Genomic DNA, 23707 nt, shown 5'->3' with positions numbered 1-23707 from the left:
AGGCCCTGTTTACCTTTTTAATTTTTTTGTGATATCACCTACAAATCGGATTTTTATGGTTAATAAATATCAGCGGACGACTAAAATGAAAACAAAATTAAATCCCTTCAAATCTCAGCTTGAAACACAGCAGTTGGTAAACCACTCAACAGACTGACACTACATTTCCAGGACCACACCGCTAACACAGTGCGCAGTGTGACTCTGCTCCATATAGACGGAGAATGAGTCATAGTCTTGTAATTGAATCAAACACCAAGGTATGAGGCCTTTGTGCACAGATGGCATTGAAAAAACACAGAGATTAGCTAAAATTTATACAAACTAAGCATTGTGTCCACTTCAATTTTGAGTGTAATTTTTCTTAGAGGGAATTACCAACCTTTTCTTTGCTTTTCTAACAGCTAAACATGTGAACTCTGCCCCTCTCACATTACACAACAGTTTTAATAAGATTATAATGGTCTTCTCTGATTGTGTTGCAGGCTTGTTTGGCTTTCCGGTGGTGTGATTGTGTGCAGTTTGTTGTGCTGATCAATAGTGTTAAACATATTAAGATTGATGGCTGCTATTAGGGGTCCCTGTCGGAGGTAGAGAGAGCAGCAGTCCTACAAGAGTTATCCCTCAGGAGAATGAGACAATATAAATCATGACAAGAACGATGACAAAATATGATGACCAGAAAAAGTGATGAATAAAATCATTTTCACAGTTAGACAGCTAAAGTTTGAGGGAATTAAAGCCAGTCTGGTGACAATGAATTGAAAGATACAGTAATTTCTCACAGCACTGTACTGTATTACCTGGAGATGAAGACCTTAAAAAAATTAGTCAATTAATGAATTACAGTACAATGCAAAATATTGCTTCCAAGAAGTCAGACTTTCTTGTCTTTTTTTTTTTCAAGTCAACTCATGTAACAGTTCCTTGACACTGGCTGCTTTTTCAGAAGCACCAAATGTAACAAAGTAACAAAACCTTTCAGAAGAATGTTTTGTTACTTTGTTAAGCCACTTACTAGTGACCTATGAATCCTTCAGGTATAAACAAGGGAACTAACTGAAAGGATGAACCCATCTTTGTCTACACGTGACCGAAAACTTAGTGAAGAACTAATTTTAAATTAAATCTTTTGTCACTTTGTTACAATTAGCCTGGGACAAAAATTTCAATCAGTCCCGAGTCTGTAAAAAATGCCAGTTAGTATTTTTGTATCAAAAAAGGTGTTTCCCAAAACTAAATACTGTCCATTTTTTTCCACGTTTCGTCCACATTTCTCCTGCCTCTGCTCCACCCACAACACCCCCCTTGCACTCCCACTCTAGACCTTAGCCCCAAATCTCCATGCTCACTACTGCAAGTAGACCCTAATTAAAGAGAGCCCTATTAAAGCACAGCAGATGCTGTAAATTAGGGGATTATTCAAATAATTCCCAGGCACAGCTTGGGTAAGATTAGAGACAAGCAGGAGAGACAAGAGGAGAGTGAGAGGGCTGAGTGAGGACAACAGAGAAAGGAGGCTAAAATAACAGACAAGCCCATAACAAGAAAAGTAGAACTGATTTGAAATTAACTGCAACTCCTTCTCCCTGTAGCTGTCAACCTTGTTGATACCGTTTCCTTTTTACTGATTGAGGAAAATAACAACTGCCAAATAAGAATTTTGTGTATTCAGAGACTCGCGAGCAATTAAGAAGGGATTTGATGCAAGAGAACAAAAAAAAAGTGGGCCTTTTGTAACATTTAAGGCCAAACTAAGCGTAAAACTCCACACTCATTAAAAAAACTTCAAACATCTTCTCATGACCATCGCAGCCGGCTTTCCAAAGACTTACGTTGTTTATTCTAGAAAACAGCTGTCTCTCTTTAACATGCAGGTGCATGGGCCTAAGCTTGTTCTTTTATCGCATGAGCACATGTCCAGGCTCAGTGTCGCCCAATTCCTGGATTATACTCTGTTGGACATGCACGTGGGCAGCTGTGGATAGCGTGGACGTTTTGTTGTTTGTACTCTAATAATTATAATTCCACTTGAAGGATGCGTGCGCAGTTGGTGCCTTTGCAGCTTATTTTTAGGGCAAACACCCCCCCACCCCCGGTGATAAAATTTGCATCATCCGGACACTAGAGGACCCTCGCACACTCGCAGGAGAGGAAAGTATATCAATAACAGTGACGCAGGGTCTCGCGGGGGTTCATCCAGTGTGCACTGTTTATCGTCTCAGACACAGAGCCCAAGGGCCTGGATGAATAAATGATGAGTATGCACAAAAACCATGTGTATGCTTTTTCCCACACGTGAAATGGCATTCATAAAGAAAGAATGTGTAATTAGATTGTGTGCATTTAATGCATGATTCACACCATCTAAACCTTTTTAGAGATTAAGCCTGACGTGGTGAATTAGACAAAGAATGAAGTAAAAACAGAAACAAAGTGGCCAATTTCTTTATTGGTTATAATGTTATTAGTAATACATTTTTAATGCTAATTGTTAGGGGTGTAAATAGCTGCAGCTGTGCATACTAATCATTCACTGGTCTGATGACCTTGCTTGCCTCTCTTCCTACTGTGACCATTTCTTTTGTACATCTGCCAGAGTCCTTTGCTCTGAGCTTACACAGTTAATAACCTCAGTCCCTTTTTTTAGTCTTTGGTGGTTTTTGTTCAATGTTTTTTTTATCATCCCGGAAAACCACCTTTCTTTTTCTCCAATTTTCCAATGATCATTTAAAAAATCACATTCCATGAAATTGTGTTTCTTCTTTGCTGCTGTTTTCATGGGCGAGTCTAATAACTTGTGGGACAAACAACATGTTTGTATGCAAATGATTAATTAAGGGACTGTCTACATCCATTCGTGACTACAGATTGGGATGGAAATCAGTCTTGTGCACATGCATGCAGCTTCACAGTGATTGAGATTTATCAAAGAGGACCACAGATACACACGGCTTTACAAAGCTGCCAAAAAGAATGCAAACGCACATTTCTGCCTGTCGTGTGACTAAAACGCAGTTTTAGCCGTTAGCCAAAGCATTAATAAGGTTTGGCCCTGCTGGCCGTCTTTATTTGCGTGCTTACATTTTGTGCACTTTTGTATTCTGCCCTCCTGCTGAGTATAGAAGAGGAGAACTGAGTTATAGGATTAAAGCATGGCACCAAGCCACCCTGTCTTGCTTTAAGTAGGAATGAACACAGCAGTGATGCCACTAGAGTACATGGTGAAGGAGAGCTCCACTTCACACATCACACATGAAGAGAAACATTATCTGTGCTCGCTTTCCAGGTCTTCAAAGTGTAGAGGAGGTGCTGTGACTCAAGTCATGTTTGCATAATTGTTCAGTTTGGAAGCAGCTTGGCGTCCTCCTTGATATGCTGCTCATATTTTCCACTATATTGCCACTGTCTGTTGCTCTTTCTGAGTTTTGTTTTTATCAGTCTTTCCCTGTTAAATGTTATTTTTTTGCATATCTGAATCAAGAATCCAAGGATGGGGACCCCCCCAGGGTATTTTTGTGTAATGTTCATTTAACCAGGAAATGAAACTCTTCATATTTAGAATCTCATTCGCGAAAGTTTCTGGCGAGAATGCTTTTTGTGGTCGTGCGTGAAAACAAATGCTCAGAGAAAATGTGAAAACATCAGACATCACATAAATACCATACAGAAAGGACCAGAAACCCGAACACAGGGAACCAAAATCACTAACCAGTGAGCCCCTGTGCTGTCTCTGATATGAATAACATTCGTCTTGACTTGAGTTTGTGCCTCTTGTCCACAATCTAAATTTAGATTAAGAAAAAGATCAAATAAATGAATAGTTAAAGAGGACATGAGGACACAAACGGGTCAGTGAATGAACATTTCTCCCATTAGTAGAGCCTCTCTTAAAGAATGTGATCTCTTCTTGCTTAACTTGACCCACTTCTTTGTTTATCCCTCGGACACATTACCATGTTATTATGTGTGATGGCCTCAAACACATTAATTCATATGGCTCAAAAAAAAACTAAATAAAAGTACCAGCAGTCTGGTCCAAGGTAAAATCATTATTCAGCTTACTTATGTTGATACAGGATGCATGGGAGGAAACTAGATGTTTTGTACCTTTACAGTACAGTCCTATAGATAATTCGCAGAAAAGCATATTCAGTTTTTCGGAGAAGATAATAAAAGAAAAATGAGCAGACAGTTGAAAGCGGGTCAGGTTTTGGGCTGTTAATGTCTGACTTTTTCCTTAACTTGCGAGGCAGCTGAAAGTAAATCCTTAAACATAATGAAATTCCTTTCTCTGGAGCGTTTCAGGGAACAATGGGCGCTTTTTCGTAAGCGTCCTCAAATTCATTTAGTCGTAGAGGAATACATTTCACTCGCAGTTCCACTCATGCCGTAAGCATCGTGATGATTTTCATGTTTTCCAGTTGATTTTTTCTTTTTTTTGTTAAACCTCCTACTCGCCGCACATTTATTGCTGACAGTAAAAAAGAGAAAAGAGTCTACAATCTTTTTCACACCTGATTATTGCTGGGAAGCACCATATGTCTTCTCCATGCAATTGTCTTCTTCCCCAGAAGTCACATATCTAATTATCACCAATACTTGTGCTTCAGAATTCAAATGAGTCGCCTCTCCTATCAGCCACATAGCTGCATGAATTATGTGCTGTCCTCCATTCAGCTCATTCGCCGTATGCTCTCTGCACAAAAGTAAAACCCTACAATTCTTAATCCTTGACTTGCCGTTTGTTGAAATATTTTCCAACGTTTAGAGTTATCTGGGGTTAAATGAGATTTATATTCAAATGGAAATGCCACTAAATTCCTCTTTGGATGGTCTACGCCTCTTGTTTTGTGAAGCCAGAAATGAGCGAGGACCTTGGACAGCAGAGGCTCTGAATAACAACCTGGGTGAACATTTGGCATCACAATTCTCCTCAGTCTAACACTCATTACTTCCCCCTCATTAGAGGACAACTGTTGGGTTGGTAAGCCACGCTGAAGAGGCCACGATGAATCTCCCACGAAAAGGTTTTTTTTAAATTTGTGCTGCTGTGTCTTGATAACAGAATGCTGATGAAAAGAACACAAATGTAAAATTAGAATTTTTTTAGATACATATGAACGTGTGTGTATGTGCTGCTTTCTGAGAGTGCAGCACGCAGCATTAACTACACATCTGAAAATGACTTTGAAGGGAGGCGCTTGGTCTGAACCCTGAGTAGATGGATGACCCCACATCTGGCACTCCCATGGGAAATCTGAAAGACGCAGGGCGGGACCGGTCCGTGCGCTCCACTGCATCTCATAGCACCCTTAAATGCTTGCTCCCCAAATGGCTAAAACGGCTGTGTAAATCTCACCTCTGCATCACTCCATCCCTTACAACACAACAGAAGTCCCAAAAGGGAGGTCCAGTTGGCCTGGGCCCCCAGTTGTGCAGTTACCACTGGGAATTTATCACATCACAGCTTCCAAACATGCAAACCCGCGAAAAGTTACCCGAAACAAATCAGTCACTGTGACAGATTTAGAGTTTTAATCCTGCTTGCGGGGTTTCCAATACATCCACTTTTTGTTTCCCCCAACATTGTGGATCAGAAAAAACCTTAAAGGATTTTTCTTTGCACAAGCTAAAGCTAAATCAGCAAAATATGGATTCTTGTTAGGATCGATCGCTTCTTGAAGCTATACAAAACAATAACGGCGTCAACAGCAAATATAAGCACTAATGCTTTTCTAGATTCAGCATTAAGACCCATAAATTTCCCAAGACTGAATTATAATTTACTATAAACAAGATTTATGTGGCTGCTTTCCATTCAGTGTATGAGCGGGCTTTGCCTGAAAGCAGGTAAACAGCCACTGTAGACAGCAAAAAAAAAGATACATCTACTGAAATAATTCATCTTTTATTGGCTTTTTTTTTCTTACTCTATCTGCATTCATAAATAATGGCTGACTCACAGAACTGTAACTCTTTGCCCTGATATCGACTGGTTACACGAGAAGCGGTGCCCAGAGACGATAATGGATGGGTTTCCAGGATTTCAATGTAACTTCTCAAAAATACAAAATTTTAATTGTTAAACAGATCTGTGAACAAGGTCTCTCGTGACTGTCTGCATTAATGGAGAATTTAGATAACATCATAATTATGTTATATGGAAATAACATGTAAATATACTTAAAAGAAGCTGATTTCAGCATTTTCTTCTCATTGACATTAAAATATATTTGCTTTATGTAGCACATCAGAGTATTCCAACAATGAACGATATCATAGTGATGCTAGACAGAGTGAAACCCCTCAGTGAACCAACTCCAACCATGTACTCTTAGTTAGCTGTCCAACAAGCTGATATCTTTGCATCTTTTAAATCTCTGCAAGTCCATACCTGCCATTGTCACTTTCAAATATTCATGTATTTGGTGTTTAAAGCAAATAATTTGATTTAAAAAAATGTTTGACAGAAAACTAGAAAAAGAATCTAGAGCAATATACTGACACTATGTATATTTTGCAGGCACCAAACAAATAGAATAACTTTATATTGTTTCCAATCATGACTCAGTGTCCTGAACTATACAGCAAAGCCACACATGCAGTTAATTTTCATCCATGCGGTCTGTCTGTACGTCCTCAAGTCTTCATTTTCCCCCCTTTGTGGTGTCAGTGAATGTAGATAGCTATCTCACAGGGAAAAGACACATGCATTTGCTTATCCGTACTGTGCAGACTTACTCTCATTTTAGACATCTTTCTTCCTTTTTTTATCTTCATTCTTGCTTCACTCTCTCACCATCACATCCTCATCAATAAGAATAGAGAGGTAATTATAGTTTTTAAAAAGATTTTTTGTCCATTATTTAACAAGAAATTACTTTAACAGAGGACACAAAGACGTAATATTTAAATCACCTGTTTTGTGCATCTTAGTAGCGATTAGAGACTGTTTTTATGAATGGCAGATTATAAAAATAAGAATACATATATATGCCAAGTATATCTAAGATATTATAAAGTAGAATGGTTGTTTGATGAAGCAGTGGTGTGCACGAGATTGTCCATTAAAGACCTGAAGCTGTGGTGGTTGTGTGCGGTGAGTTAGGCTCGTTCATTTCTCAGAAATGATCCATGTTACTTAGACACCAGCCCTGGGACACGCTGTCACTTTTACCCTCAGCTTAAAACACGTGAACACACTTATTCACGCATGATGGCTTCTATATGAAAAAAGGTGAAGAGACTCAGTAACATGCACAGAAATTAGTTTCTCTCCCTCCCTTGCACGGACACGCACACGAGCACATGTACAATTGCTCACACCCGTCTCTATGCCGTCAGCTCAGCTGACAGCAGTAATGAGTTTCTTCTCTGCGTAAGCCAACTGGCACCCACTCAGGAGAATTTATCAGGCTGAATTGTGGCCATTAATCACAATCCTGGGCAACACATTGCCATCAAGTGCGTGGCAAAGAGAGATGCATTGATGGGGGGGGGGGGGGGGGGGGATACACTGATGAGAACGACATGAGAGAAAAGAAAACATAACAGTGCTGGTTGGGTAAACCGCCTGCTTCTTTTTGGGCTTTGCCTGATGCTGAGCTAAATGGAGGATGAAAAGACAGTGAGAGAAAAAAGATCAGACCCTGAATGCTGTAAATATCAGCTCAATTACTCCAAGAAGAGATGCTGTGACATCAATCACGGCGACAAGATTGGTGGAAGATATTTCTAGCAATTGCTTTGTGCTGTTCTTAACTTCTCACAGCAATACGCACACACATATCCATGTGCACTGAAAGAGATGAAAAAAATGTATGCGCTGAAGACTGGAAAATATTGCGTAACAGGAAGAGAAGCAATAGGGAATAATGTCACAGCAGCTTTTAAAGCCTAAGGAGCATCTTAGGTAACAGCAGGTGCTGCTAATGTATGGAAAACTGCCATCACCTCGTTTTCCAATACTGAGTCACTGACACCAACACATCCTCTCGGTGAGATGCCTGGAAACTCAAAGCCTGCCTCCCATTCCTCTCTTTTGACTATCTTTTTAACCCTCCCTTCTTTCCTCCATTCATGCTGCCAGCTGACTGCGGTCACCAGGGATATTACTGCCCCTTGCTCATTCAGGGAACCCAGCCCCCAATGCTCGCCTCCACCCTGAGCCCGATGAATCCATGATAATATGCAGTCAGTAACCTCCCCCCCACCATAGCCCCCTTTGTACGCACATGTGTGTCTCCCCCTGCCACGCCCACCGCATGGAGCTTAGCTCACGTGAAATCATGAGAAAAAAATTACCACAGAGGAAGAAGAGGAGCAGAGACAGGGAGGAAAGGCAAGTGCAGAGCCTGTCACGACCACTTAGTGTTACAAGACGGTGGGTGAGAAATGAAAGCCCTTTGTCTCTGCCGCTACCTATAGCGGGTGCAAACAAAGCCTGTGCAGACACTACATTCAGCGACAATTTGCTCCATCTGATAATGCGACACTACATGCGGGGCCCGAATAAACAAAGAGCAGCTTTGGATTTACATAAATTGAGAGAAATATTTTGTTTCTGAGGTCCAGTGAACAATGAAATTAAATGAAGGCCTTATCTTTACAGTGATTCCTGTAAATCAAATTCCTGTCAATCAGTGAGGATTAACGCAAGATCACAATGATTAATTGTGTTTTCGAGCAGCCGAGAGGGATAATTTTAGTAACTTCCCTATATAGTCTCCTGTCAGGAGCACGCCTCTGGGCTGCAATTACAGATTATATTTATGGTCGATTAATCTTCACCCGGGAATATGGAAAGCCACCGATTGATTAATTTAATAGCACTAAGAATACTCAGTTGATATTTCTTTTCCACTGAGATCACTTCTTTAAGGTGAAATTTTGTGACATGCTGTAAAACGCGTCTTTAATCAAGAGTCCTGTCTGAGGAAATCCCTCTCAAAAATACGAGTGTTTCAGTATTCGTATAATTTATGTCCACTGACAAAGAACGCATAAGCAACCTGTAACATGGACTCTGTTGACAGTCATGCTCTCATCTCATCTGTTCCTTGCAGTGGATAGGAGGGGCACAACTATAAGCTGTCAGACATAAGCACATATCACCGACGCGTCCAAATCGCCATCAGCCGCCTAACCCTCTAAAGCTGTCTTACCTCTCACAAATAATGCCCATGCTGGAAAATGGAGAGGGCCATTACACCGCTAGTGTCATGTTTCATCTTTTCAAGCTGTGGCAATGAAATGGTCTGCCTTACGACTTACTAACACATGACATGAAACCACTTCTGCAAAGAAAAATAAAATCTGAGATACATTCATAAAAATGATTAAAGACTGCATTCAGACGGATGATACAAATTCTTTATAAGTTTACAAAATAAACACATCTCGCCTCGCAGCGCTCACTGAAAGACGAATTTTTAAAACAGCTCTTGCAAAGGATCCGACACTCTCAGCTCCGTCACTTGAGGATTGGAAATTAAATGTTCCATTGATGCTTTCAGAGTGAAACACACCTTCATGTTAAGGGAAAGCGGCAGGTCAACGTATTGTATGTGCAGTCTCTGACCGCAATCCTGCGCACATGTCCTTGTCAGATCATTTAATTGATCGCAAGCGAAGGTAATGTGCGAGTTACAGAGATGAATTACGAGCCCGGGGTCGGGGGAGCAGTTTTCCGGCATGTTCAAACGGCAGAGACGTGCTTCTTTGAGCTAAGTGAGCCCGATGTTGCCTTGTACCCCTGGTGACTGTCGAAATCAGCCCTGAAAACAAAGCTGTGGGGGTCAGAGGTCCCGGCACAGCATCGGAATGGAATGTTCCTTCCTGGTTCAAGGTCCAGCCTTCAGAGCCGGAGAGGCCGAGGGATCACTCGAGACCACCGCCACATGCTCCACCTATTTCACTTCCTGCTGCGCTCCACTTTCATCTGTCTCACCTATTCCCTGCTTGGATTTTCACGCGGCTTGTTTTGCTGTGGCCTTAGGAATATTTTCTTCATTCCTCCCCCCGTTTTAAATCATTTAAAATGCTCAAAGATTTTATAAGTCTCTGAGCATCATCCGCACTTGTATAATGTGTTGGCATTCTCAAATGCTTTATTTCATACAACCCAGTGTCCAAAACCTGTGGACTATCAGTTCACAACAGCGGAAGAAAATGTTCTACTATAACCTCGACTGCTCTGTATCTAATGTATACTGACGAGAAATCACTCTAAACAGCAGAACTCATAATTTATAATGCAAAATTGTAATGAAACTGCGCATTTTTCAATTATTAGATTTCCCCAAAGTCATACAGAACAAAGATAACAGAACTATAGACACTGCAAACAGGTTGCCAGCAGGAAACTGGCCATCTCAGAAATCTTTCATCCTATGCCAGCAGTAGCCGCTTCTAATTGGTTCCTGTGGAATTCGTTTTATCCCTGACGACCAACTCTGCACACACTGTGGAGCCTGACAGGCTTTTACCCCCAAACGCTTCAAATACGTGTAGTTATAGAGGGAAGAAAGTAAAGATTATGGACCTCAGTGAGTTTATGCTGTTATAACAACTCCTCGTTTCAGACTGACTGTAAATGCAACAACAATGCATGGATGCTCACATGGAAGCTAAAGGATTTCAACACGGCAAAAAAAGAAAAAGTTACAAAAGAATTTGGTCAGCCCAACTTATCTTACCCCAGTTTACTTATTGAAAATATACACACTTTATTTTTTTTAAATCAGTTTAATTATCTAGATTTTATTTTTATTTATTTATTTATTTGCACTGCTCAGAAATGGCACAAATGGCTTCACAGGCTGTGAGTTGCAACCACAGTTGTAAGAGGCTGGAGACAATAGCTGACCCAGGACAGGCTGCGAGTCTGTCACAGGCCAACACAGAAAGGCACACACTTCACATCTACTCCGCCGCCAATTTAAAATCAGCAATTAACTTAACATGCATGTGTTTGGATGGAGCACTCTGAAAAAAACCCACGTAGGCACACACAAAGGCCCCAGCTGGCCAGGAAGTCTGAACCCAGAGCCAAAAGTTCTCAAAGTCAGCTGAAGAAGAGTGTACGCTGAACACTACAGTATTCATTTTATATGAAACTGGCCTATATAAACTATGAAAGGAAGGATAATTAAACTTAGATAAATTAAGTTTAAGCATTTCAACAGACTTCCTGTGACACTCATAAACTTCTTTTCTCTTTTGAAAACAGATATAAAGGAAATTAGACAGCTTTAACATGTTTTACGATTATGTCACAGTTTTGTGATGTCATGATAACAAAAGTATCTAACTACAGCAAAGGTTAGCATTAAATTCAGTATCTATGGAAGCAGGGTTGCAGGCTGTGCAGCAACATGTAATTCAAAAACAACTTATCTGTTCCATTTAGACGTTACAGTAGCAAGAGCGCTCATTTTTTTATATGTCTAAGAATGAAATTCCCTTTTTCTTAGACTACACAACAATATAAAGTTGACATGTTTACTTTGAGGTCATGACTTAAAAGCTGTAGTGTGTAGTCACTCAATCCTGTCACTTTAGGGCAAAAATAGCTCTAATGCACAACTCAGTCATTATCGTCGCATGAGCAGTGTAAAACACTGCCATGCATCTTCCCTCTTACTGAATCAATAAATTACAGTTTTTCTCAAATGTTAAAACACAAAAGCCAATCCTGTAACCCAAATGACCAGTAGTCTAAACACATTTACTAAATGTAGCCACCATATTCCAGTACCATAAACACATGTCACATGAAGACACAAGTCACAAAACACAACCCTCTGTACTCATAAATCTAAACACATTTTTCCTTGCTAAAACACATGTTGCAAAACAACTCTGCTCATATCCTCAAATGAAAGCCCATGTGATGCAAAATGCTTGCCACAGTCACCAATCTTTGAACACAGGGAACACACCTGGCGTCATTCACTACACACAATGACTCAAAATTGAAGACACTTGTTGCTAATGCTGTACCCACATGTAAAAGCAAGTTCAGAGTGCACAGTATGCTGAAGATTCCAAACAAACACAATGGATGAAGGCAGAGTCAGGGGAAGAGGAATTTGATGCAGAGGAGGGAGAAGAGCTGGCCCTGGAAGAAGAGGAGCAGGCCAATGAGGAAGAGGAGTTCAAATGAGAGGAGGAAGAGGAGCGACCAACGAGGAAGAGGAGAAGGCCAACATGGGAGAGGAGAAGGTCCAGGAGGGAGAGCAAGACAACCTCGCACCATCATTACGGACGAGATGCGAGCAACAGCTCAGCGACATGATGCCGCACAGTGATTGTGGTGTGTGTGTGGTGTGAATAACGTAAATACACTTCACACCCTGTTCATGTTTTCAAGATTACTGTTGTGTGCAATAGATTCTGTTTTTGCATTGAGTTGTGTTACAGTAGTGTACGTACATGCAGGATTTTCTATAGATTTATACTACTCATATGAAACTCACAAATCTAAATGCCTAATCCTCTGCAGAGATCTACGACGATCCGTTACTGTATAGTTTCTAAAATATGCATTGGCAGTTATGAAACAAAGAACCTTCTCACAAATTGAGCATTGTGTTTTCAATTGTTTTGCTGTAGTGTGTAATGCTGTGTATAGTGTTTACAGTTTTGACAGCTTCGAGCTGCTCTCTTGGTGTGGGAGTTTGAGTTTTGCAGTGGGAAGGTGTGGTTGTGTTTATGTAGCTTTAGAGAAGGGTGTTGTGTTTGGACATTGGGGGACCTGGTGGTAACGTTTGTGACATGTGTTTTAGCATTTGAGAAAAACTGTAATCGATCAATCAGTCCTCCAGCCAGTATTGTTTGAAACATGTAAATATCAGCAAGCTCAAAAGCAACACTGAAAATGTGACAGGCACAAATAAATATCTTTACTGATATTTACAGAAAAAAAGACAGGCTGCTGCATCGCTTATTTGGGAAAGGGCGGGCTTAGTTCTCTGGTGCAGTGGCAGGGTTGGGTCATTTTATTTCACAGCCAAATCCAAGGTCACTGCCATTGCCCCGGGGCAATCATACTAGGGGGATGGGTCCCCACTGGGGAATAAGACCAAGTGTTGGAAGAGGCGAAACGTGATGGGAGTAGAATTTAAAAGAAAAAAGGGGAGGGGCATTCTGCCCTAGTGCACACAAAAAGGTCACCGTTTCCCAGATAAGGACCCCCTCTCATCGTCCAGCCCCTTATGACCTCTGACCCTTTTATTTCTACGTCAATGCCGAAACAGAGGGGGAAGAAAGAGGCAGGAGGGAGCATGGGGAAACACACCCACCCAGAGTCAGGAGTGACAAAAGGGGGCCTCAGCCACAGCTAGCTGTGTTGGTCAGGAGAACAAACGGTCAGGGCCACCGTCACAAAGCAGAGCCAACAGAGGCTGAACATCTCCACAGCCTCTGCCTGTTCCCAGCCACTCCACTGCCCCTGCATTTCATAAATGACAATAGCTGCTGGTCTGCTCCGAGAGGTACCCCAACACACACAAACACAAACAGAGCCGAGATAGTGGGAAAGAGATGGCAGAGGCCCAAAGGAGAGCTGCTGCCTGCCCATCACTGACAGGCCTTTGTCTCAGACTCTTCTGCTTGTTGGCAGAAAGATTTCCTGATCCCTGCTTAAACAAAATGCAAAACTGGACTGAGGGCCCCCCTGTGTGTGCATGTGTGTGTGTGTGTGTGTGTGTGTGTGTGTGTTTTGTGAAAAACTGAGAGGGCGATAATAATATCCACAACTGGCTCCACCTCCCGCCTGTCTTTGTCCTTATTACACATTTTCACAGATACAAAAACAGAATGCATGCCAAGAAGGAGACAAAAAGAGGGGCCTTATGTGTTTTTATTGGTGGATGGTGCAGACCCCTGTAAAGACTTTTAACTGCACAATCTGGCCATAAAGGCTCTGTTAAGTGTAGTGAAGCGCGGTGACGGGGCAGGAGCGAGAGCTAACCAAGCCCTTCGTCAAGCCTGGAATCACAGGAACAACATAACACGCGCTCAAAACAAGCTCACACATCCTTATCTTTCTATCCCTGGGAGGACGCGATTGATAAAAATGACTTCCTGCAGCCAAAAACCTACGTGGTTCAAACCATAATATAAAATCTTAATGATGTGGGGCCAAAGCAAAATTCCACATTTGGAGACTAGTCCGCCTCTTCCAACCTTTGGCCCGGCCTCTGCTCTCTCTTCTTTCACCTCTCACCTCTATTACTCAGGAATTCCTCCCATGAGCCTTAAAAGCAGACAGAAGGAATTTTAGGCCCCCTATTCATTTGTTTGTTTGAGAATAGCTGGGGTGGTCCAGAGACGGCCGCAGACTTCATTAACAGAGTGCCACTTTAATCAAGACACACAAGCAAAGGTAGCACCATATGTACGTACAAACAGAATCGCGTACACGTCCACTGACAGTCATAGACAGGTTGAACTTGAATTTGAGACTAGAGCTAACCTTTTGTTTCTTCCTTTTCACTTGTTTGTTTACCACACTGTCAAATTCAAGGCACATCGAATAATCTACATCGAATAATGTCTAGAATCTACCCAGCGATGAGCTGTTTCTTTGAGGCATTTACTTTCTAAATTATGTTATTCCAGTCTGTGTTTTCCAGAGACACAAAGAACTATGAAATATGTAGAACAATGAAATCTGAATGAGCTACAGCGTACACAGCTGCTGAGAGCAGCTGCTTAGAGAGTTGGCGCACTGACAAAAAGAAGCAAAGTTTGTGTATGCGTAGATATCTGTTTTATCAATTTGTTACATATGGTGCACGCGCGTGTGTGTGTGTGTGTGTGTACAATGTGCGTACGTTTTTTTCTTAGGTTTCTGGCGGACTAAGTTAAACACATTTAGTCTCTGAGCGGCATCGACACCTTTCTGCATCCTTTTCCTTGTTCGTGGGCTTCACTTGCCAAGTGATGCTGTTTATGCAGGCAGTTATTTTTAAAGCTTAAGGATGCTGAATCCAGCTCATCCTTCACATTATCCCATATGGAAAAGATATATATAAATCTTATAAAGTTTTTATCTGTCTTGTATGAAACTTGTATGAAAAGCATACAAGAGTGAAAGCACATATAAGATCCCTTGAAAAATTATATAATGAAACTTGTATGTTTTGGATACTTACTAAAAAAATATATGAAAGTAATGAGAAAGTGGCCACTTTCATGAGTAAATCATATATGTTTTTACTATTTTTTTTCCATATGGGATGGAGCAGCTAACAGTGGATATTTAGAGCTCTCCATGCATGTCTGTGCTCTGTACATGGCTGAAATCGTCTGAGCACAGCTTAGGACTTGAGCACAGTGGCAAACATTGCACTCTTAATTTTGTTGGTTCAGAAATTGTTAAATGGATAGAAATTCCAAGGTTTTTTTTAATAATGAGTAAATGAAGATGATAAGGCATGCCATGAGCAGCATGGAATCCCTTGGCGATTTTCCACCGCTTTTAGGTGAGTGACGTGCCATCTTCAGACGTAATAGAGATTCACTCCGCTCCTTCCCCACAGGACTGCTGGACAAGTTTCAGCGTTTGTCAGCATAACTACCCACGGGAGGTTTTTAGTATTGCTGTTCACTTAGCTTGCTGACAGCAAACAGCATCTTTACTTGAAGTGGAGCGTGTTACAGATAGTCAGACGACCATCGTCGTTGCCTTTCAGAAAATGAACCTGCTCTCAAATCAGAAAAATAGCGTGCTGTAATAAAACCGCTTTGTTGTTTCCGATTTTTTAATGAGCCAGAACTGAGCATTCATAATCAAGCAATGAGAGCTGCAGATTGAGTCAGCAGGTGCAGAGTAATAATCGGTTTCTGGTGCAATTACACAACCGAGGTCAGAGCTCTCATTAGTTTAGCTTGCTCGTTATGAGCAAAAAAAAAAAAAAATTCTTTCTCCATCAGTTCATCTGAGCTATGCTGGCAGACAGATGGAGGAGTGCTGACCACACAGCAGGAGGGAGCACTCTCAAGTTAACATCAGCCTATGTACCTGCCCACACGAAAGGGGGCAACAACAACAAGTCTGCAATGTTTTCAAAGGGATACAGATGGATTACTGTTCTATAAGTGAAAATATGCTGGGTGCTTTGGGTGCCTTGAAAAGGGGCAGCACGGTGGCACGGTGGTTAGCACTGTTGCCGCACAGCAAGAAGGTCCTGAGTTCAATTCCACCATCAGGCCGGGGTCTTTCTGTGTGGAGTTTGCATGTTCTCCCCGTGTTTGCGTGGGTTCTCTCCGGGTACTCCGGCTTCCTCCCACCGTCCAAAGACATGCAGCTTGTGGGGATAGGTTAATTGGATAATCCAAATTGCCACTAGGTGTGAATGTGCGAGTGAATGTGAGTGTGAATGGTTGTCTGTCCCTGTGTGTTAGCCCTGCGACAGACTGGCGACCTGTCCAGGGTGTACCCCGCCTTTCGCCCTATGACAGCTGGGATAGGCTCCAGCGCCCCCCACGACCCTGAAAAGGATAAGCGGAAGCGAATGGATGGATGGATGGAAGTGAAAATATTTATATTAAACTCATTCTCATTTGGCAAGAGACAAAGGAGCCCGCCAAGAGGCTTTATGTTAAAATATTAAAGCTATGTTTTGCTGATCAATATGACAAAAAGATCACTTGCTTCACGGTAAGGCTAGGAGGAGCAAGGGAGGTGGAACAGGGAGGGGGTTGATCGAAGGCAGGGTTTGGCCTGCAGACAAAGGGAGCTAACAGGATGTAAGGATGGAGCTTCAGCGGTCACCCAGGCAGGAGCTCATTGAAAGGGGTGGGGACAGGAAGGTCGGAGCGTGATCAAGAGCTACACGTGCACGCACAAGTACAAACACGCTCATGAAACCTACCATCAGCTCCACATAAATCACTCTTCCTCGCTGCTGTCGGAATCTGAGTGGCCGCTTGTGGCAATCTGTCCACAAAGCTCTGAGGAGTGGCGAACTGCAATTTTGCAGCTTCTCCCACATGTAGACTGATGAAAACATGTTTCTTTACATTTGCATCCAGAGAGGAGTTAAAGTCACATGAATGAGTGGCGTGGGTATAAACTGAGGCACTTTTACAGGCTTCCTCTGTCATGTCCTTTAACCCCCCCCCCCCCCCCCCCCCCTTCTCGGTTTCTTGTTTTTTTCATTACAGTCTTGTTGAGAGGCCTGCCATATAACAGTAGTTCAATGGTGGTTTTCGGACTAAACAAGGTGGATATTATGCATACTGAAGCGATTTGTAAAATAATAACATAGTCACGTGCACATATGATGCTATTTTACTACTTATTACTTCATTCCCGACTCATATTCACAGTGAACAAGCTTATTGCGTGCACACTGCTGGCTTTTTAGATCTCTTCAAACAGTCCCTGAGGTCAACTGCAGTCTCTATATAAGAGTCGAACAGGGTGAACACATATTTCCTACCAAAGCTTCAGCTCTTTCCAAATAATTCCAGACAAACAGACAAAAGCAAGTCATTTCAATTGATCCTAAAAGCTATTTTGTAACAGAGGGCTTTTGTGGTGTGTTGCCTGGTGACGAGGGTGTGCTTGTGGGGGAGGGGTGGGAGCCCTGGCTGGGTCCACTGTACCGGGCTTGTCATTCATCCAAATGATGAAAAGCTTCCGGAGCCTAAGCTAATGAGGAGGTCTGAGAGAAAGTGAGGAAAGAGAGAGAAATGGACTATCAAAGAGATAAAATTTGGGAGGGAAAAAATTCCAAGTGTTTCCTGGACCGACTGTCGATTTAGAGGGGCAACAGGGAGTCAGTCCTGCACCAGCTCCCGACTGTGAGCTCACACAAACGGTTGTCAAGCAAATAAAAAGTAAAATTTATGGAGGGTGGTAGTGTGCAATAAGATGGAGGATTCATCCACTGGGAGGGCTATAAAGAGGCTTCAGTAATCGCACCACCTATTGCATCACAGTGGTGCAAGTCACTCTCTGTTGTGAGAGGGACTATAACCCAGCAAATTACCACTAAAACACAAAGACAGAGGCAACATTAACAAACACTGAACAGGAAAAGAAACAACTGGCCCTGTTAAGGAGAGCATTTCCTTATTTTGTTCCATTTGTCTTTGTAAAAATGTTGAAAACACTTTGTCCTATTTAATCCATGCCCACTGCATAACTCTGGCAGGCCAAGACAAGATGAAATAGAACAAGGTTTTATGTTATTTACCTAATACCTGGTGATGAGTGCCACGAGAACACATCTGGGCTGAACAGGTGACCTCAGAAACATGGAGTTGGAGGAGTGCCAGAAATTAGGTTTAGTAATAAGGAATACTATTTCACTCTTTACAGCAAATGTATAGTATTTCAGACACATACTGCAACAGAAATAATACAGGCATGAAAGCCACGTCGTGTTTCCTGTTTCAAGATTGGGAAAAAACAAGATCTCAATTACAACAATGAAGAGAATGAAAGATAACAATTAAATGAAACTGTAGTATTTTATGACATATGTACTAAAAGTATCAAAGACATGACAGATAAAAGAGTTTATTTCATTTTAAGACTACAAGTTCTTGCTTTTAGTGATGGCTTTTCATCGAAACTCTATTAAGGAGGAAGACTGACGACAAGAACAAAGCCTTGTCTCATTCAACGCTTTGTCAACAAACTGGTCAACACAGCTCAGAGGGTCAAAGCTCAGAGGTCAGAATGTGACTTTCAGTAATTCACTAGTCCCTACCTAATCAATACCAATCAAGGGTAAACCCGGAAAAGGTCAGAGGGAGAACAAAGCCAAGTCAAAACAGGATAAATCAACCGTGAAAGATTTTGAACTTGAGCTACCATGTTCACTCAAGATTTGCTTTGAGGTTTGCTCCTGGTTAAATTTATTCACTGTTCACTCATTAAATCTGTTTTCATTCATCGAATTTTCCAGAAGCAGAGGGAGCGAGAGGACTGCTTCACACTTGCATAATTCTTAATTGTTCATGCTAAAACCCTAATGAACCATTGAACTAAAGAAAGATTAATTTGCTTTACAGTTAAATAACAATTAGAAAGGCGTAGCTTGACGTTGTTGCGCCCTTAAAATTAAGTGTGATTATGATATGGTTTGGAATCATCAGAAAGGATTTCAGATATATTCAAGGCAGATTAGTAATGCAGAGTGTTGCATGGTTGGAGTGGAATAGGAAGTTGCATGGTTGGAGAGTGGAATAGATGCTTTCACTGGATCACACGTCCATCAAAAAATATTGCTAATGGAATCGACCCAGAGAATAATAACCATGTAGCTAATGCTATACATACTGAAATATTTAACAGCTTTACATAAAAATGCAAATTAACTATATTTGAGAATAGTGTATTTTAGGTCACAAAACCTTATTATCCCTCCAGGACCATGTGTTAGTCTAACTGGGATTCAAACTGAATCTCTAAATGAGTAGAGCCTGACTCATATATCAGCTTGAGTCAATATATCGCCTATTTCCCGGTATGTGTTAGCTATTTGCCGTTATATCTGCGGAATCTGCATTTCTAATTGTCGATAAATACAAAGAAAAGCAAAAATGGGGGAAACAACCTTCAACCACTGTATAAGTGTTGCCAGCAACTTTTCTGCTAGCAACACATGTCCTTGAAATGACACAAAGACAACAACCAGCTGATCTGAGCAGAGTTGGGTAGAGTATAAACGAGCAATCCACGACTTTTTGTCACATTTAAACATGATTATTTTTAAATTGTGTTGTTATATTAGATCAGCAAGGATTTAGATCTAGTTACACACTGCATGTGTGAGAGAAAAAAATATTCGATGATATATTGTATTTTTCAAATCTCTAAATATCGGTGTGGGCATTGTTAAAAACCGTACATCAGTCAGGCTCCACAAATTAATGTGGGGGGGTTTTTTCCACCAAGTTTTCCTACCCCTGATTCATTTTGTGAAATGAAGGGGCACTACTGTTGACTTTTCCCTCATGCAGAATCAAAAATGTGCCGCAACAGAGGATTCAATATGACCTTTGAAAAGAAAGACCTTTTAGGGAGGCTGTGAAAGGTTGCATGTGCTTGACAACGCCAGCCACTGAGCTGCAGTGACTTTTCCCTCTGGCCAGTGAGACGTCCATGCTAACCTCCCTATCCCACTGGGTTAAAAGCTGTATTGGGCACAACAGCACAGCAGTACCCTGTCTACATATAACCACAGGAATCAACAGGCTTCTGTGAGCCTTTGTCCATCTCTGTGTTTGAGAATATACATAACAGAGCCTTCGAAAAAGACTTAACTCGGCACAATGTGGAGCAGTACAGTATCACTAAAACTGCAGGAGGAGTGTGGATCCTGGATGCCTTTGACTTAAAGTAAGTGGAGACATGCGAAACGGTGACAAGATTAAAAATGCAGTAACAATTAACCATGGCAACAACGCAGGGAAAACGGGGTTGAACTAGAGGGACTTCAAACAAAGGGTCTGGTCGTCATGCTTGAGAAAATGCACCTTGATGCCTCTACCACTGAGTGGGTTGCTGGGTTTCTTCGAGCTTATTGCACTCTTACAAAGCAGCTTGGAGACTCTCAGTATGAGCGCTTGTTAATGCTAAATTCAAAAAGCTTCTATTTCTAAGCAGCACTGCAGATGAGCATCAGAAAGTTCATTACACTCAAAGGCGTAGATTAAATTATTCAAGCAGCTGGGGATATATTAAGAGCATTTACTTGAGCATGCACAGCAGCAATACAGAGACTAAACCAAAATACCTGAGGTAAGCTTCCATTACAATGTTTACATTTTATTTATAGAAAAATGATCATAACTCAAAATCACAAGTAAGTGCTTGTGATTCTGCTTGTGTTGTAACTGCATTGACTTCCATTCAGTTAAAACAATCAGTTCGAGACAAACTGATATATTGGTATCCTGATATAGGATAATGTAGGATGATGAAGCCAGTATCTCATAATGACAACAAAAGAGCAATATAATAAACAGAGACGTCAATCATAATCATGGTCAGCTAATTCCAGAGTGAAGGAGACTTCCTCTACACGACCATCAGCTGGACTCTTTTTTTTTTAAGTCCAAAAAAAAAAATTCTTAGTGTAATTCATATATGTCGTCAACTTTTGCTGTTTATTTCACCGTGCACTTTAATATACTGCAAGGGAGCACCGGTGTATTCAAATAAGTGCGACGCATTTAAACCAACCCATATGGAAAAGAAATAGTAAAAACTTATATATGATTTACTCATGAAAGTGGCCACTTTCTCATTACTTTCATATATTGTTTTAGTAAGTATCCAAAACATACAAGTTTCATTATATAATTTTTCAAGGGGTCTTATATCTGTTTTCACTCTTATATGCTTTTCATACAAGTTTCACACAAAACAGATACAAACTTTATAAGATTTATATATATCTTTTCCTTATGGGAAGAAAAATCCTCCCTGGCTGAAAAATTTCACTTCCAGAAACTACCCCCCAAAATTCAGTAGTTACTGGGGACTGCTCGCTGCTACTACCATTTATTTATGCTGATGACCAAAAGAAAGACTTACTGGCTGCCTGAATGCGTGCCTTACGGCTCACCACCAACCCAAAGGAATTCTGGGCGATGCACTCGTAGTCGCCCTCATCAGAGGAGCCGTCAGATTTGGTCTTCTGGAAGTGTGCAATCAGCAGCGAGCCATTGATGAAGGTGGTATGATGCTGGTCCTGAGTTAAAAGTAGGCCATTACGCCTCCACTGTGTCGTAATCGGGGGGATGCCATCCACCTGGCAGTGGAGCATGAGAGGCTGCTCCTGCACAGCAATAATGTCACTGGGCTCCAAGGTGAAGGACAGCTCTGCCTCGCACATCACACCTGAGGAAACACAAACACATACATTTTAACACAAAAATAAATGGTAAAATGGACTAATGTTTATATATTTATATAGCGCTTTTCTACTGTAACTCAGGACTCAAAAGGCTTTTTACAACAAATTTCCTTCAACCAATCACAAACCGTTTGTTTCTATACCTATTCACCTGGTCACACAGATGCACCGGGCCAACTCAGGGTTCATCTTGCCCAAGCCAGGGACTGAACCACAGACCTTGCAATCAAGTTCCATTACAGCTCCAGATTGAGCTATTGAGTGTGCGTGCAAAATGTGGTGGCGTTGGCTGTGTATGATTACTGGAAACCACACGACCTCGAGTTGAGTAACTTGCGTTACCCATGTTATGCTCTCACTTCCTTTAAGTCTATTTCATTCACACATTTTTACTGTTTCTGCTTTACTAAACTACAATCTCATTTTCATTTTTATCACCAATTCAGTGCTCTCCATTTAAATGTTAGCAGGAAGAGCGCTGCAGAGTTTGGAGTAACTGTCAGTTTAAAGATTCTTCACAGCTTTGCTTTGACCTAACATTAAACACAGGTGCATATAAAGCTCAGAGGAGTCAGCTTTAATAGTAATGAGTAAAAGCTGAATTCCTAATATTAAAAAAAAATCTACACAGTGAGTGTAATAGTTGTAAAATATGTGTTATGTGACCTCCGCGATAGTCCTTCGGGGCCTTACTGCAGCATTCTATGTAAGGTGGAGAGATGAATGGACCCAATACCTATAATACATAATCCTTATGAAAACTCCTTGTGAAATCATACATTTATTATCTTATGTGCGTCACAAAATATCTTCCTTTTAATTTACATTTATTTTTCTCTGTCAAGTTAGTGAAGCTTTTTTAGCCTTTTTCAATGCCATCCATCCTTTTCAACAACCCTTACTACCCGGGGTCACAATGGATGCCAACCACTGCATCAAAGCTGATAATTTCCACATTAACCTCTGAAGCAAACAGTAACCATGTTCCTAATGTCCTTATAGCTGCTCACCAGGCCTCACACCTGATGAATACCCCTATGGAAAAGAAATATTAAAAACTTATATGATTTACTCATGAAAGTGGCCACTTTCTCATTACTTTCATATATTGTTTTAGTAAGTGTCCAAAACATACAAGTTTCATTTATATAATTTTTCAAGGGATCTTGAAACAGGGGATATCTGTTTTCACTCTTGTATGCTTTTCATACAAGTTTCACACAAGACAGATACAAACTTTTATTTATATATATCTTTTCCATATGGGTAAAACGCCTTGGCTGAGCCACCTCCGGGCTACAGTCCCAAGAGGATTCACCGTCTGTGGAGTGAACGCACCCCAAGCGAGTGTATTCTTGTACTAAAGAAAAGCACTTGTAGTCTTCTAGTGACTGTACCGTTTAACCTGTGGCTGTAACACTGTCACAGCTCATTCGCACTTTCATTTTCATCCGTCAGCACAAAATTATGCAGTTTTTCTTAACCGCGCTCACAAATCTAATGTGGTTAGTGCAGATCAGATTTTCAGTGTCTGCAGTCTCTGAGGGTAAAAGAGGTTGCCGGGAGAATAATAAATAAAGGATGTAAACAGCCTGACTTGGCTTGGTACTATAAAAGAGGAGCTTAGCGAGCTCTCTTGGTATCACGTTTCAGCTGCTGATGGACTGAGCATTACCAGTTTCTGCCCCAGGCCTTGGAATCTGGTGGGACGGGCTAGGGGAGGGCAGCAGAGGGGGGCAAAGCACAGGGGTCAAAACACAGAACCTCTGGCTTCATCATTTCAAATTCCAGAAGAGAACCACTTCCCCTGAGGAAAA

At 41.3% G+C, this 23707-nt stretch overlaps 1 protein-coding gene across 1 annotated transcript in view; it reads right to left on the bottom strand.

The window, feature by feature from the left end:
• The window catches only part of igdcc3 (immunoglobulin superfamily, DCC subclass, member 3), a 68306-nt gene that overhangs the window by 40699 nt on the left and 3900 nt on the right, over window positions 1-23707 (bottom strand). The window contains exon 2 of the mRNA XM_026166634.1: window positions 21569-21874. Within this exon, the coding sequence (XP_026022419.1) occupies window positions 21569-21874 (306 nt within the window). The remainder of the gene's footprint in view (window positions 1-21568; window positions 21875-23707) is intronic.

The sequence above is a fragment of the Astatotilapia calliptera genome, chromosome 1 (assembly GCF_900246225.1).
Source record: "Astatotilapia calliptera chromosome 1, fAstCal1.2, whole genome shotgun sequence".
Classification (NCBI taxonomy): domain Eukaryota; kingdom Metazoa; phylum Chordata; class Actinopteri; order Cichliformes; family Cichlidae; genus Astatotilapia; species Astatotilapia calliptera.
This window is presented reverse-complemented; position numbering and strand designations above follow the sequence as displayed.